The sequence below is a fragment of the Hordeum vulgare genome, chromosome 6H (assembly GCF_904849725.1).
Source record: "Hordeum vulgare subsp. vulgare chromosome 6H, MorexV3_pseudomolecules_assembly, whole genome shotgun sequence".
In the NCBI taxonomy this organism is placed as follows: domain Eukaryota; kingdom Viridiplantae; phylum Streptophyta; class Magnoliopsida; order Poales; family Poaceae; genus Hordeum; species Hordeum vulgare.
The window spans coordinates 109,271,008-109,288,631 of NC_058523.1; the positions used below are offsets into that span (position 1 = coordinate 109,271,008).

Below are 17,624 nucleotides of genomic sequence, written 5' to 3' on the forward strand. Positions count from 1 at the left end.
TTAGCAAGCTCTAAGAAGGTCAACAATGGAGGAAGAACACGAGCTAAAGAGATAAGGTTCAATGGGGAAGAAGACCCCCTTTCATAGGTGGCGGAAAATCCAACCGTTAAGCCTCACAGCCCGCATAGAGCGGTACTACCGCTCGGTAGGTTCACCAAGTATGTTGAGGCCAAAAAGTATGCAAAAAATGGTCCGACAGAGCGGTACTACCACTCCTGGAGCGGTACTACCGCTAGGGAGTAGTAGTAAAAAATTACTACCGCTCCGGGGGCGGTACTAACTCTCCGGGGACGGAACAACCGCTACAGGAGCGGTACTACCGCTCGCACCAGGAGCGGTACTACCGCTGGATAGTGAAACTGCTGTAACTTTCGCATACGGACTCCGAATTCAACGAAACCAAGTTTGTTGCAAAGCTAATGGCATGAGCTAACACAATATAGATAGAAATATCAATAAGAAGCAAGTGAGAAAAGTCCCATAAGAAAATGGTGACAACCCTTATTCGAATAAGACCCGTAAAAACTCCCAACATCGAAAACATCATAGAAGATGCATATGGACTCCATTTTTGATGAACTCGAGCTTGTCATGAAGACGAACATAAGCTCTAAAACTCATAAAGAGAAACACCAAACAAGAACCAAGAAGTATGATGCAAGGATGCAAATGGTTTGAGCTCTCAACGAATGATACGATCAAGCTACTCACTTGAGAGCCCCCCTGACAGTACAACAATCTATCCTAAAACAGAAAACCTATCAAGGGCAAACCTATACCTTGCACCTCGTCCTATTGAGCTAGATGATGATGATCTTGGCTTCCTCAAGATTGACCACCTTTCTTGATTGTGTTGGCTTGATGAAGACTAGTTGATTGCTCCCCCATACACACTATGGTGAGCCGCACTTCAGCATATCTTCACAAGTCCATTGCCACCATCCTGCACAACTTGATGTCATCCTCCATGGGTTGTATGAGATCTTCCTCTTGACGCAAACCCATGTAAACACACCTAACCCCACATAGAACTCTCACGAAGTCCATGGGTTAGTACACAAATACGTAATGGACAATGCTTACCATACCATGGGATCACTTGATCCCTCTCGGTACATCTTGTACGCTTTGTGTGTTGATCATCTTGATTTACTCTTTGTCTGACGAACTTGATCAACCTAGTGTCTCTATGACCATTCTTTGGATAATACCTTGAATACCACCTTGGTCATCATATAAACTCCTTGAACCCAACAGATGGACTTCAAGAAGTGCCTATGGACAAATCCTATAAATATAACTTAAGGCAACCATTAGTCCATAAGAATTGTCATCAATTACCAAAACCACATATGGAGATATATGCTCTAACATGTGGAAGAATGTTTGCCTCATATTGAATTTTCTTATAATCGTTCATTGCATTCTACTACTAAGACGCGCCCTTTTAAAATTGTGTATGGTTTCATACCTCATGCACCTAGTGATTTGTTGCCTCTTCCATCTTCTAAGAAGGTTAATTTTGATGCTAAAAAACGTGCTGATTTGATATTAAAAATGAATGAGGTAACTAAGGAAAACATTGAGCGTATGAATGCTAAATACAAACTTGCTGGGGATAAGGGTAGAAAACATGTTGTCTTTGCACCTGGTGATCTTGTTTGGTTGCATTTGCGTAAGGATAGATTTCCTAATTTGCGCAAGTCAAAGCTAATGCCACGTGTTGATGGACCTTTTAAGGTGTTAGAGAAAAAAATGATAATGCATATAAACTTGAGCTGCCTGCAGAGTTTGGGTTAGTCCCACTTTTAACAATGCAGACTTGAAGCCTTATTTGGGTGAGGAAGATGAGCTTCCATCGAGGACGACTTCAATTCCAGAAGGGGAGGATGATGAGGACATCGATACCATTGTTACACCTGCTATACATATTGGACCAGTTACTAGAGCTCGCGCACGCCAATTGAATTACCGGATACTTTCATTTCTTGGAAATTCTCCTAATGTTCATGAACATATGATGCTGCCTAAATTAGATACTTTTGTTTTGCTTACGAATGAAGGACCTAGCATGGACAAGGAGGATGTCCATTAGAGCGGGATCAACCATGGAGGGGAAGGTGCACACACGGGAAAGAACAATGGAACTTCCAGTGGTGATTTTTGGATTTTGAAGCCGCCATAAGGAAAGAATGAAGACTTGGAAGAAATATACAAGATGTCACTTCATAAATTTCGTTCATAGGCTATTATAGGTGTTGCATCACCTTATTTTTGGGCCACACCCATGTAATTTCGAAATACTTTCACATAGGCTGTTTTTACACTCCGTATATGTGGGGAACCGAGTTTAGGGTCGTTTTGGACCCCTCCTCCAAGGGGTCATGAAAATCCCTCTCTATTCCCTCATATATACAACCCTTAGGGCACCGTTTAGACTTGAGTTTTGCTTAGATTACAAGTTCTCCATAGCTGCAACTTCAGGTTCCTCGTTTGTATTCTTTGACTAGACCAAGATGTCACATAATTCCACTTTCGTGAATAAAGCGTTCCTCTTATATTCGCAATTTCCAGATTGCAATTTCAGTTTCTTGCTTTTTCTTCATTTGCGTGCAGGAAACAAACCCTCGTGGTCAGGTTGATTGTGCTCCGGCGTGGTCAATAAACTCTCGGAGTTGGTTTAACGATTGCTAAGGCGCGGCGTCTTCGCACGTTCGTAGTCGAATCATCAAAGTCTACTCCACCAAAAACGATAACCACCATCTCATCGAAACATAGGGACAACTTTGCCTCTATCAGAAACCCTAAGACTTGTCCGGGCAACAACGTCATCGTCGTCGCATTCCTTCCTGAAGGTGTTGCTTGGTACGCGAGGCTTCGGAGTGCTATGCATGCGGTGGTACTTCTCTGGAGGGTGCAATGATTGTCGGCCATCTTCGCTTATTTGAGCTGCCGGCGTCGGCATTTGTTCTTTTTTCTTTTCTTTTGGGCTCGTTTATGTTGCGGCCCGAGCGAATTGGTTGTATCGATTGGTTGTTGCTTTATAATATAAAGCAGGGAAAACCATCTTTCCCATAAAGTAAGTAAACCATCTTTCCCATAAAGTAAGTATACCTGAAAGTGAAATGTTGGTAGTGTGTGTTGAGAGTTGCTCTAGCGAAAATTGCTTTTGGAGCTCGGCCTCCATGGTGGTCTTTAAATTTGAAATTCAAAATTCATATTTTTATATTTCAAAAAATCTGAAAAAATACAAAGATAAGTGAGGCCGTAACACACATGTGTGTAAATTTTCAGAAAAAAGTACGTTAAAATGAGGCATGTACAAAAAAGACAAACCAGGTGCTTTTTAACACATGATACTATTCATCATTTCAGGTCATGAATTTGTTTTTTTGTATATATCGTATTTCAAGGTATTTTATCTTAAAAATTTACACATATACGCATAACATCCTTCTTTACTTGCATATTTTTTCAGATTACTTTTAAACCAATTTTTTTTGTAAAAAATCGATCACCATGGAGGACGGCCTCCAAACGTTTTTTCTCATCGCTCTAGCTAGTATTTACGTTGCTTGTATACTCAAACAAAAATGCGAAACTAAAAAAATGCTTCTTCGTAAAGACATATTGTTGTACTTCCTTGTATCCAAATTAATCGACGAGAATAGTAAAGATACTTCAAAGAGTCGACCAACGTTGGATGTATGATGAGAAATAGCAAACCAATCCGTGGTTGGATGGTTAGGAGGATTGTGGTATCCCGTGCCCACTAGAGTTCAAATCTCAGATTTGACATTGGTCCTTGTATTTTTCTGGATTTATTTCAGGTCTTTCAGCGATGTGCGTTTAGTGGGAGGAGACGTTCCCGTCGACTACGAAGGCGTGTGTGGCGACTTCATCAATCTAAAGATGATGTGCGAGCTTAGTCTCTTGAAGGTGTTCATAAGGATAGGATGTGCATGCGTGCATTCATAGAGGTGAGTGTAAGCTCATGTATGTGAGCGACTTCAATTGTACTCTGCTAAAAAAGTATGATGAGAAATACATATCGAGGTATATTGATTTATTAAATAAGTGCAACCCTTTATTAATTACTTCCTTTGTACCGAATTATTTGTTACATAAATATACAAAGTGGATGTTAAAATTAATATATATGTAAATACGTCCATTTTTGTAACAAGTATTTCTAAATGAAGAGAATACATACACATCTTGTAATCTTTAGGAGTACTAGTTAGCATGCACGTGCAACGCACGACTAACCGAATAATTTATAAATTAATTTTTATATTAAAAGTTTAGCAATGCCTCTACTTTAATCCTCAATCGAAACAACTACTCGTATTTTGTAATGCCACAGTTCTAAAAATTGTGTTCTCAAAATTTCAGATTTGAATTGTGTTCTCAAACATATCATAACCACTTCATTGACCTAAAACAATCTAAACTCCACAAAGTAAGTGTGAAGAGACACATGGTATGAACACTCTCTTATAGATTATTCATTATAAAGATGGCAAGGTCTCAAATGAATTCAGAATTTAATATTTGTTCTTCAAGAAAGTCTAGGAAGCAACACAAAAATAATGAGAGAAAATAATAACACATCAAAATAAGTGTCAATAAATGTGAATATAAAGGATCATATGTGTGAGAATGCATCTACAAGAACAAACGCATCAACACAAATACTATACAACATTTACATAAAATTGAGAACTCAGATACGCAAGAAACTATGAAATTTTGAATCCACCATCCTCCTTTCTCAGTGGATAGGGAAAGCAAGTGTACCACAAGAGCGGCATAAATAAAGCCATTACAAATTAGTACTTCCTTATCTCTCCATGTATTATTATAAACAAACAAAAATCAGACAACAAATAAGATGGTACAATTTAAGTGAACATGTGAGATAGTACATAATGCTCAGGGTAAGAAATATAAGACTGGACTACAGACCCCCAATATGATGGTATGGGAATGTCTACACACTCCAGCATTCTCAAATCTAGGCCGTGCAAAAGTTTCAAACCCCATTGTTTAGATGAAACTGTAACTGGCCATCTCCAATAATAAGATGGTAGGAATCTCCACACAGATATCAAAGAGAGATGGAGCTTCTGATCGAGTAGTACTTGCTTCAGCTTGACAATCCATGGAAGCAAACGAATCTAGATTTCCTGCAACTGAAGATCTCCGATCTCCACGATCATATAACTCTTCATCATCGGCATTCAGTTCCACGTTGTCGTCGTCATCCGAAGCACCATAAAGGCACTCGGTCGGTACAGTTTCCACATCTACTTCCTGTGAAGATCCATGAGGTTCAATTCCACCAGTAGATGCTAAGAGAGTATCCCTTCTGACAACATTGAATAAAATACTATTCTCAATCTTTTCAGGCTGCAACAAGTCACCTTCAGGGACCATGATACTCGCGGAAAGACCAAATGGAGACCTAGGAACAGGTGTATCATGAGGATCGGAACCTGTATTGCCTGAGGTCCTACCAGGAGTAACAGGCCTTGGATGATTATCAACTGGCTCTCTACCAATTGGGTGACCAGCAAACAAGTTACTATTCGGTGTCAAAATATCACCTTCACTTCCCTTTGGTGATATTATTCTGAATTCTGGGTCAATCTCAAGGTTCTGAACAAATCTGATGAATTTATTAGCCGAGGCTGTCCTCATGAGAGGGCCGCCACTTCTCGTCCATGAGTTCAAGTCTATACTCTCAGATTCACTGTCACTGCTATCATGTATACTATGTTGGAGATGGTGATTTCTGTTAGATGGCCCAGCAGTTCCTCCAACTTCTTGATGGCTCGTAACAGTGGGAGATGTGAGCAACTCCTCATCGAGAGAACCAGTTGAATTTTCTCTTGCTATGAGATTCCATGACGGAATCCTTCTAGATGGACAGAGTCTAATTGTAGCACCATATCCTTGTGAAGCGGCTGCTCTTTCTGCACTTCTCTTCAGCCTACGCATGTGGTTCAGGAGGGCAACACATTCATCTAATGCAAGCTCAATAGCACAGTTTGCCCTGATGGCAGAGAGCTTTTCCCAAGTGCATCGCCTACCCTGACTTGCTGCTTTCTGAAGCTCAGAATACGAAGGATTCTGTATGATCTTCGAATACTGATGATACAGAGAGAAAACGAACATTGGTAAAACTACTGATTAATGTGGTGAAGATTTGAAATGTGCACGAAAGAATGGATTAAGGAACATTCAAAACCTGAGCAAGAGTGGCTGGCATAACAATTGTCACATGACACCTCCGTGCACCTGAAGCCCACATGCAAAGAGTGTTCAGATAAGTAACCACATGCAAAGTGTGAGAATCCTCTCCCGTTAGCTGTCAACCCATCAGAGAACATACAGTTTGGAGTAGGATTGCCTAGTGACACACTGCAGTGCTAGTTCAGTTCGATAAAAAACAAGATGAGAGAAGATTGGATATCACCTTTCAGCAAATGAAGAAAAAAGAGTAGATCAGGTTCATACATGCTCTGTTTCACCTGACGATTCAGGTGTCAATTGGACGACCCAAGTTGCCACTGACACCTCCGTGCACCTGAAGCCACCCTAGCTGATGGCCGGCGAGCAACAGCAGCAAGATCACACCACACCACACCTCTCCCTACGGCCTCCCATCTCCTTCCTCTCCTCCCTTTTCTCTCCGCCACCGCCGTCCTGCAGATGCTGCCATGCTGGACATGCCGTCGTCGCCTCCTGCAGGGACGCGTGCGTCAGGGACTTGCTAGTGAGCAGCTCCAGCAGGAGCATGCCCAGGGAGTAGACGCCACCTCCGGGGGCGGTAGTCGCCGGCAACCGCGCGTAGGTGGGGTAGAGCGCGGCGCCGCTGCGGCCGAGTGGACCGGCGGAGGCCGAGGCCGCGGGAGGCGGACGGGGATGGGTGGGGAGGCAGGCCATGGCAGCAAGAAGAAGAAGAACAGCACCATCCCTGCTGCTGGGACTTCAGAGAAGCGGCTGGTCAACCCGGTGACGTCGTCGAGGTTCCTCCTCAACTCCTCCCGCCTGCTGTCCGACGACCTCGACGTCTTCGCGCTGCCCCCGCCTCCGTCGCCGTCGTTCATCGACGTGCTCCCCGGAGGCGAAGGGCAGCCACCGTCCTTCGTCGATGCGTTCCCCGCTAACCTCTCCCTGTCGGCTCCCTTTGCCAAGGAGGCACCGCCGTCGACCGTGCACCAAGCAGAGTCCTCCTTGTCATCAGGGACGTCCTCTGCTTCATAGTCGTTAGAGATCACGGCCGTCCAAGAAGAGGACGATCTGTGAGGGGAACGAAGGGGGGGAAACCCTAGAAGAGGTGAAGCGCGTCACGCACCTGGAAGCGGCAGCGGGGATCGAGGGCGGTGGGGTCGTGGACCATCTGGAGGACAAGGGGGCGGCGGGTGCCCATCTCGACCCGCAGCGGCGCCCGGAGCAGGTTGGCCACCCAGGCCGTCGCCTCGGGCTCGGCCGCGCCGTCCTCCCCCGCCGCCTCGGCGACCTCGGCGACGAGGTGCGTGAGCAGGGACACCTTGCGCGCGAGGCGGAGGAAGTCGGCCCGCAGCGGCTCCGCGGCGGCGACAAGGTCGGCGGCGCCCACGGCAGCGATCTCCCGCACGATCTCCGCGGCCGCCCCGGCCGTTGCCGCCATCGCGCCGCCCCGAGTTAGGACTCCGCGCGGAGGATGGAAAGGGGGGCGGCGGGGAATAGGAGGGGGAGGGGGCATGCCAATCTCCAATGTCAACGTCGCCCGTGATCCTGGTGGCTGGATGGTCCCGTGATTACAGGGGACGTTGCTGGGCATGTTCTCCTCTTTTTCTCTGTAGGAAGGTGGAGTACGGTCAGCCTAACTTTAATTGCTAAATGCACACTGTGGTTCTGCGTGGATGGTGGAGAGCTGTTAGATTTTTATTTGTTGGCTAATTCTGTGGTGCTGATTGGTGTTTGTTTTTGTGGGGGTAATAGATGTGTGTATCTAGGGAAGTTTACGTTTGATCTTTTATTTTTCTTCCTCATGCTCTTTTCGTGCATGTACTGAATGTATATTATTCTTTTGATATATGTATGTCGCTTTCATGCCAAGTGTTGGAAAATACAGGATAGAACTAACTGTAATGATTTGCTTTCTTTTTTAAGTAAAAAGACATGTTTATATATTCCCTCTGTTATAAAATAAATATCGTAAATTTAATATTAAATTAATATAAATATAATGCTAAAACAGCCACACTTATTTTAAGATAAAGGTTGTTTCTATCAACTCATGCCAAATACATACTACCTCCGATCCATTGTACTAAATCAGCAACTAAGTATTTTCATCGTTTCTAAATATAAGTTTTTCTAAAGATTTTATTAATGAACAATATAAAAACATATTTTAAAATATACATTCAAATATTTTGCTCTGTATAGATTTCAATAAAATCGATTAAAAGACTTATATTTAGAAAAGGAGGGAGTATTATATGGAACAGATAACGTAATTAATCCATATAAGTGGAGCTTTCATCATCCAGTGAGGCTGGAGGAACCAGGTTCAGAGAAGCCAGGGTAGCACTGGTGCTGATCCATGCCAACGCCATCGTCAGCAAAAATATCGCTCCAAGGCCATTGCTGTTGCTGGCCAATGTCGTCTTCTCCTCCCCCAATCAGCCCCGCACCGTCCTCCGACCTCTGGCCGTTGGCAATGGCGAAGTTCTCGGAGGTGGGCATGCTATTGCTTCCGTTGGCACTGCTGCTGCTGGGGCTGACGACTGTGGCGCCACTGACATCGCCGATGTGATCCTGATCAACACCGACGCGGACGCCGGTGATGAGGAATCGACGGTGGGTGGAAGCATGGGGAGTCGCGGTGTGGACGGCGACGTCGCAGCTTCTGCATAGGAGGGCTCTGTCCTCCACACAGAAGAAGTATCCCGTTTTCTCCTGTAATGTCATATATAAGTACATCGTACATATTTATGAATGAAAGACTCAGGTCAATTACTCCTTCGTCTCATAATATAAAAACGTTTTTTACATTAGGTAGTATAAAAAATGCTCGGGAGTAAAATCTTAAGTGGTTCTTTCAAAAATCCTTTTAACAACAAAACGTCTTTTTTTTCTGCACAAAAAAAAACAAAACGTCTTTCTTATATTTTAATAAGAATTCTAGAAATTACAATCCCCAAGTAAATAAAGTAGGTTGCAGACCATGTCACGTTTAGAAAGAAAGAATTGTACATATAAGGGTAATTTCCTCTTTCACCCCACAATCCTCATATTTTGGTAGTTTTACCCTATTTAAAATAGCTTGCTATGTTCTAAATACTCTCATCATTTCAGGAGGTTTTCAAACATTTTATTGGAAAGCCACAATTGAGACAAACAGTTTACCAAACCACAAGCTACAAGAAAACAGCTAAATAGTTAAGGGAGGTCAAATAAGCCAGAAAAACATAACAATCCAGCACAACATCAAATGGAGCATCCGTCAATCATAACTCTTCTTCTTTGCAACAAAACTCAAGCTTGAGTACGTGCCTGGCAGATGTCGCAGGCGGGGTGGCTCCCGCCGTCGTCGCCGGTGCCGGGCGAGGACGAGCCGGCCGGCGTCGTCGAGGAGAGGAGCGCGACGCGGTGGTGCCTGCCGGCGAGCTTGTTGGCGGAGTGCACGGCGGCGTCGCAGCGGCGGCACAGCGCGGCCTCGTCGGCGCAGCACAGCACCGCGGCCTCCGCCTGCCCGCACGCGTCGCACCCGATCTTCATGAGCATGTACGATTGTAGGGCCGCGCCGCGTCGGCGTTAGCAGGGAAGAGAAATCTCGAGGATGGATGCTGAGAGGGTGCGAGACGGGAGGGAGAGGGAAATGGTATTAGTAGCGTCACGGACACTTGCCTGTTTTGGTAGGTGGAGGTCGTTGTCCGAAAAAATATCTGCTGCCCTGCACGAGCTGCACTACATGCCACGTCGGTAATTCTAGTACGTACAGTGCCTGCTCCCCTTTTCTGAGAATTTCTACTTTTCTTGCTAGCCACGGCTGGAGCGTTGTGCGGTGGACAGGCCGACGCATGACACTCCGGTTAGCCGTAGAAGAGGTTTATGTTGTGCCAAGGAGCCACGTAGGTGTCTACACGAATGTCCATCGCAGTCATAGCTAGGAGAAATTCCCGAGATCTTTTAGTCGAGTCCACGGCGCATCAATTTTTCCTCAATTTCACTTTGTTTTATTTAATAACACAGTACGGTATAGACGAAGATACTGAAATGTATACACATACACTCAATCCTACAAACGCACGCAAATATAACCTATTCTATGAACACCTTGAGAAGATTGAGCTGGTAGATCATTTTGAGATTGATAAAGTCATTATAGGCGTCTCCTTACTCGATGGAAACGTCTTCTCCCATTGAAGACACATCGTTAAGAGGCCTGAAATAAATCTAGAAAAATGAAATCATCAATGTTAAGTTTAGAACTTAAACTCTCGTGGACTAAGAAAAACTTTGTCCTTCTAAACATCCACCCACATATTGATGCACTTTTGTTTATATTTTATCTCTAATCCTAAAGAAGCAGTCTAATTTTAAAGGAGCAGTCTGCGTGATGATATGTTTTCGTTCCCGGTTTATTTTCATCTCACCCCTCACCTTCGTCTGTTTTTTTTTTGTCCGTCCATCCATCATCATATATTTAGTAATGTATTTATGTGAAAGAATCAATTAGATTTAATTTTTAATAAATCTTTAAAGGCCAAACCTGAATTGATTAATCTTATCATAAGTGACTCAATACCATTTATTAATATTTCCATACATCATCAAATTACATTAATTTCTAACAAATTTTTAAAGACCAAATCTGAATTAATTAACCTTACCATAATTTAATCACATTTATTAATATTTTTATATATCACCAAATTACATTAATTTTTAATAAATATTTAAAGACCAAATCTGAAATTAATCTTGTCATAAGTGGCTCAATCACATTTATTAATAATTTGACACATCATCAAATTTAATTAATTTATGATAAATCTTTAAATATGAAATCTGAATTAATTAATCTTATCATAAGGGGCTCAATCACATTTATTTATATTTTCCATATATCACCAAATTACATTAGTCTCTACTCCTAAAAGGGAAATGCATATGTCGAGGGGCGGATCGAAGATAAAAACTGACCGAGGGCACCCAACTATAAAAAACTCTCAAACATATTTACACATAGGCTTATAAATTCTTGAATCTCTACTCTTAATGGATCAGTTGGTAGCATGGTAACGGTTTATTTTGGTACTCTGGTTTTATTTTTATCCCAACTCCCACTATCCCTATCAATTGGTTTTCTATCCATCGATTTATTTTCCCTTCAGTCCTTTCTTTCAAATCAGCACTCTCTTAACATACAAATGATCACATATCTAACTTTCCTAACTGATATATATATAATTAATGCAAAAGAAAGGAAAGTATCTATCTCACGATTGCATGTATCTCTTTTTTAGAAAAAGGAGAGAATCTCTCCACTCATTTCTTTCAAATCAACATTTTCTTAACGTACAAAAGATCACATATCTAAATTTCCTAATTGATATCTCTAATAATGCAAAAGAAAAGAAAGTATTTCTCTCACAATTGCATGCATCTCTTTTTGTAAGGAGAGAATCTGTATGTTGATTGTGTGTATTTCTTCTTTATTTTCCTAATTAATTTACTTGCTACTAACCAACAAATTACGCAAGGATAATTTGACCAAGATCTTCTATGATGTTGTGCCTTGGTCATCGTGTCAAAAATAATCTCTACTCCTAAAGTCTAGGTACCTAGGTTGTCGTTCGTTTCATCCGTTCCCACTCCCCACCCATTCCCCCCTCCCATCGAGCATCCCTTCCCACCAATCACCGAATTTTCCTATCCCACAAAAACCAACTAATAAACAAAAAGCCCTGAAAAACCCTTACATTGAAACCGAATGTACGTCCTTCCATCCAATCTCCTTCCGCAACCGCCGCAAGCCCCTTTCCTTCCCTCCTTCCTACCTCCTTGGCTCGTCCCCTAATGTCGCTACTCCACTCCGGACTTGACCCTCCACACGTGCTGCTTGGCCACGCCGCCGCGTACCGGGTCATTCGGTGCCTATATGCCACTCCCTTTGCCCCGGCCATCAGCCGTGTACACGAGGGGTGTCCATCTGAGGCATCGTTGCAAGGAGTGCAACTGGATCGGCTAAGTCGTGGTGGCCACCGACAAGGGAAAGCCCGTGCTCGGGCGCCGGGACGTGGTCTTCGCATGGTGCAGCACGATCCAGGCTCTGGAGCTGCACAAATGCTTGGTGCAACACGGCTGGATCTCTATCTACACCCTCGCCGACCCGACATCCACCAAGAACGAGGACACGCGAGAGGCGAGGTAATCTTATGAATATGATGAAGGTACTATCACGTACATGATACACATGGTTTAGTGTTGAGCTCGCATGCAGCTACATGCTCGTGCAACCATGGATGTCAACCATGGATGTCAGGTACAAACTAAGGTAATACAATGTATGCAAGGTAGCAGATAACTCTCATAGAAGATCTTTGTATTTTTTGAAAAGATCGAGCGACTAACTCGAATATGGCAGGACCAATGAGGGAATTCTAGACCTTCATATTAAATATTTATTACTTTCTTGCCTTCTTCAATTTTCTGCAGATTACATGAACTAGGTTTCTTCAAATATCTGCAGACTACACAAAATAAGTTTTTTATATCGTATTGAAAGTGTTGAAAGTGTCTACATATTGTGTTATATTGTGTCATACGTAAAAGTGTTCCTGGACATGATCAAATATATTTCTTGACAGTAGAGAGTCAGACTGGAACCCAAGAGCACCAAATTCGTGTCCACCTTCGGGGTCCTTATGGACCCCCGAGTATTAACTTATTTTCCTCTGCCAATATCTAGCCATGAGGGATTGCGTAATTATACGTACATGTACATGTTCCCCCATTGTTCCCCACATATCAGGAACACAACAAATGGTTCGGGATGAGTGGTGCAATCTAACGACACATGACAACATAAGCCATCGGTGAGAAGAAAATTGGTATGTATACGTATCAAGATGATGTCTCTTCCATAAATGAAGAGTTTGTAGTCATATTCATTTCGTTCATTTCGCATGCAGCCATTAAAAAATGTTTCAGTTAAAAAATGTTTCAGTTATCTCTCATCAAATGAAGAGTACATGTAATGTAATTTATTGGACAGACAGTTAATCATGTATGTTAATTAGTTATGTAATAATTTATAGAAAATATTATCGCCTCCAGCTATGTGAAAGCCATGTTAATTACGAAAATTATTATCTAGAATGCGCATTTCCTCGTTGCAACACAGGGCAATTAGCGAGTCTAACTAGAGGATGGGTACAACTTTTTTCCTTTCCTTTTGAATACAACGTCTAACTACGGATGAATACAACGCCTGTCTGGCACTGGAAAAGACAACGGAGTCATGGCTACCAAATCCAGCTCGTCAAAATATCCATCCAAAAGAGATCTCGACGGGCAAGAAGATCTGTGGCGGATACACTGGCCTTGTCCCGACTCAAGATGGGTCCGTGGATCCAACGTCAACGTCGCCATGAGATGCACTTGCAGGGTCGGGAAGGACCACGGTCGATCCAGCTGAAGCATTGTGTGGCCACTAGGTTGCCACGGTGAAATGAGAATGCATATTCCGGCTAACTACCCGTAGACCGTGGCTAGCTTACCTAGCCGTATCTCGTGTGTTCACGTTTTTTGTCTTCTGGACCGACTTCTCTTGTCCACACAAATGTGGTATCCGCAATGTATGCAAGGGAACATAGGAAGGTGACGCGTGCATGCCTGCATGGACTTCTCTTGTCCACACAAATGTGGTATACACGGGATGAGATATTAGGACATCTCTAACCACGTTTCTCAAACACATCTCTCCTTAATTTAGGCCATGTTTGGAATCATAATAGATTATGATAATCTGGATTATAAAGATAGATTATATAATCTGGTTTATAAAAATAATCTAGGTGAACATGTTTGAAGGCCAGATTATATAAACTATAATCCAGGTCTTATATTGCATAATGACCTGTCTGCCCTTTGTTTAAAAAAAAAGAGGAGGGTGGCGATGGTAGGGATGTAATTATTTCCAACTTTACAAGGGTAATGGGTCATTAGCAATCCATAATCTGATTTTAGCTGATGTAGAGTAGATTATGAGTTTTTAATAATCTATCCATCTAGTATTTATAATCTACACCATAATCTGTCCTGTTGGGGGACAAAATAGATTATAAAAACTGGATTATATAATCTGGGTGGTTCCAAACAGGGCCTTACTAATAAAGCAAATATTGCTTCTTCCGTACGTCATCCAAATTACCTTTAAAGTTGACTAAAATTACCCACCAATGCCACCTATAAGTCATAAAAAACGTTTCAAACAGAAAAATCTCCGGACTAGGCCGGCCCATGTAAGCACCTCCTATATTACGCTCTGGATGTTGAAAAAAGATGCAGCACACCTGTTTGGGCCGGCCCATGCGTGGGCGCCTGTTTATTTTTTATTTTTCTTTTCAGTTCCATTTTGTTTTTCTACTTTAAATAATTTAGAACTTCAAACAACTTTTCTCAATTTTAAGAAACTGAGAATTTCGAAATAAAATATTCAAAAAAACATTTTTTTAGAATTCAAAAACTACTCAGGAGTTTTGAAAAATGTTTACATATAAAAATGTTTAAACTTTGAGAAAATGTCCATAAAATAAAAAAGTCAACGATTTTAAACAAAAGTCCGTGTAGAAATCTTAAAAAAGGTTCGTGCCTCTGTTTTTAGTCTTATTTTTTATTTTCATTTTTCTGTTCCATTTTTTAGTTTAAATAATTTTGAACTTTGAATTTTTTTTGCAATTTATAAAACTGGGAATTTTGAAATAAAAGTTTGAAGAAAATAAGAAATGTTTGTGAATTCAAAAAATGCTCAGGATTTTTGTAAAAATATTCGCATATTGAGAAAAATGTTCATAATTTTGAGAACAATGTTGGTGAAAACAATAAAAGTCCATGATTTTGAAAAAAAGTTTGTGTGTTATTTTTTGAGTGCAATTGAAAAAAATGTTTGCTAATTTCAAAAATGTTCATGCATTTCAAGAAATGTCCTAAAATTTTAAAGACATAATATGATCAGCACCATTGAAGATTATAATTGTTTTTCTCCCGTTGCAACGCACGGGTCCTTTTGCTAGTAATAATAATAAAGCGTGCAACGCTTCTGCTGTCCGTCGCAACATTTTTATAAAAACATTCCTCGATTTTTCGGTATTCAACCTGTGGTACGTTTTCAAGTGATACAAATAGAAAAATGTTTCGTTTTTGTAGAAACGCTCCTGTAGTTTTCGGAATTCAACCCGCAGTCCTCGTGTTAAGTAAAATAAAACGCAGAGAAAAAAAAGGCTAGCCAACCCACGATCCTCCCTCCCCCGATCCCATCTCCACCCGACCACCTCTACGCGTCGCCACCTCCTGGCACGCCTAGCTCCGGCCTCATCGCGTGCCACCGGTCGTCGCGTACCGCCACCTCCAACCCTCTGGTTTTGGGCATGCTCAAATCAACCCGCGGGTTCTCGGCACGCTCAGCCATGCCTCGGAATCCACGCATCCGGACGTGTCGGCGCGGAAGCTGGTTGACCGCCCCATAGCCCCACGCCCTAGCCCCTTAGTTGCAGCCGAGATGCATCTGAGCATGTTCGCGGTGAATGGTGGGCATGGCTTCGTCGGCGCCGCCCAATGTCTGGAGCTAATCCGCCGCGGCGCGCTGGAGGTCTGCTCCCTTGGCCTCCACAATTCCTTCTCCTGGTCCCAGCAGCTCCTCGATGTCGGCGTCCACTTATTCCAAGGTTCGTATTGGTTCGAGCCATATAAGCCTGTCGATCGGTCCGGCGGTGTTGAATCTGAAGCACCGGATAGGGAGACGCCTCGTCGTGTACGCCTGGATAGCAATGCACCACCAGAGACAGAGTATTATGATGTGTACCACGAGTTCGACGTGAAATGCTGCACCCTGTTAGGGACGACCAACTGCAGGTGTTCTCGGCGAGGTTCAACGACTTCTTCGGAAAATGCCAGGGCAATGTCTCCTTCCTACATGGCATCTCGACACAGAATGGTAGGTTATGCTATTTTCTGACAAAGACTTGCTGCTGGGTTGCGTGTGAATGAATCAATGAAGATGGCATCGTGGCTCAGTTTTGTTTCCTGTATTTCAGCTTTGTGTAGCGATGAGGTTTCCTGTATTTTGTTAGCTGTCCCGATGGTACTGTTAGTGTGTTACTACACCTGAAATTACATCTCAGCTAGCAGCTTCCTTCACATCCTACCAACCTCACCGAGCTGCAATTTCTAAGTAGTTTCTCTACACTAACTCATGTAGTTACAAATGCCTTCAAGCACAAGCGGCGACCCCGACACCCCCCAACAAGGTGACCGAGCACCGGCACCTGTTGATCACAGAGCAGGAGAAACTCGCCGCCGAGGCTAAGTTCAGAACTTCAGATAGATAGGTAGATGGATGAGAATGAGATACCTTTTCCCCTTTACTCCTGTTTATCTAAGATCGGACGATCAGGTATGTAATTAATATTGGAAGTGCAATGGGAAATCTTATCCCAATATTTTTGATGCTGTACTTTGATTTTGACAACAAAAGTGTTTCAACTTGCCATGTGGAAAATCAAGGAAGAGCATATCCATGTTTCTTATTAGTTTGTTTTCTGATAACGATATGTGATTTAGAAACTGAAAAATTATTTTAAACCAAAATTATTTTAAAAAATTGTTGTTATATGGTTGTTTGACTGATTGCAATGTTGTTTTAGTGGTAGTTTTTTCTAACTGTCTATATATATAATTTTTTTACACCCGATGCAACGCACGGGCCCTTTTGCTAGTGCCAAAAGACAAAAGACGGTTCTCAAACGGACGTCCTCATATGTGAACGAATAAGTAAATGTTCATGGACTCCTTCAAAAAAGTAATGTTCATGGACATTCGGCCGGAGAGACGTCATCCAGTGCTACTTCTAAAAGAATTCCAATTCAAATATTTCAAGCACAAAAGGTAAAACTACACAGGGAAAATAAATATTGGCCAAGATCTCACATCTATGTGTCCCTGACCTCCGACATCGCCCCCGCATGCGACGGGGAGGAACCTAGCCGCCGCCCAGCACCACCTCCCCTCCCCTTCCCTCCCCTGCGGCCATCACATGGCGTCACCGAGCCGGAGTAGTTGGGCTAGGGCGTCACGATTTGGGGGCTTGCGGCGGCGCGACTCGGCTCCATGCATATCCTTCTTGCGTCGGGTTGTGTGGTTAATCTATACAGCTGGCGTGCGTCTTTTCTTGGCGGCAGTGGTGACCTGGGCGAGGTCCGTCGTTTGTTTGCAACTAGCGGCGAGGGATGCACACGACATGGATCGGTGACGGTTGTTATCCTATGGGCGATGGTGGCGGCGTCGACGATGGCCGTGTACTGTACTTGGGACGTGCTAATGGCTCACTAGAGATCCTCGAA

The 17,624-nt window shown here is 42.9% G+C and overlaps 3 protein-coding genes across 3 annotated transcripts; all 3 read right to left on the minus strand.

Moving 5' to 3' along the window:
• Positions 1 to 5,049: 5,049 nt before the first annotated feature.
• LOC123405177 (triacylglycerol lipase SDP1-like) lies at positions 5,050 to 6,804 on the minus strand. The gene is made up of 3 exons (XM_045098972.1): positions 6,643 to 6,804; positions 6,254 to 6,373; positions 5,050 to 6,153 (listed from the first exon to the last, which is right to left on the minus strand). Exons 1-3 carry the CDS (start codon positions 6,802 to 6,804, stop codon positions 5,050 to 5,052), a joined length of 1,386 nt encoding a protein of 461 aa, XP_044954907.1.
• Positions 6,805 to 7,336: 532 nt separating this feature from the next.
• Positions 7,337 to 7,678, minus strand: LOC123405178. The gene has a single exon (XM_045098973.1). The coding sequence runs from the start codon at positions 7,676 to 7,678 to the stop codon at positions 7,337 to 7,339; it is 342 nt and encodes a 113-aa protein (XP_044954908.1).
• Positions 7,679 to 8,403: 725 nt separating this feature from the next.
• Positions 8,404 to 9,859, minus strand: LOC123402825 (B-box zinc finger protein 22-like). Its single transcript, XM_045096783.1, has 2 exons — positions 9,553 to 9,859; positions 8,404 to 8,955 (listed from the first exon to the last, which is right to left on the minus strand). Exons 1-2 carry the CDS (start codon positions 9,781 to 9,783, stop codon positions 8,539 to 8,541), a joined length of 648 nt encoding a protein of 215 aa, XP_044952718.1. The 5' UTR covers positions 9,784 to 9,859; the 3' UTR covers positions 8,404 to 8,538.
• Positions 9,860 to 17,624: the final 7,765 nt, after the last annotated feature.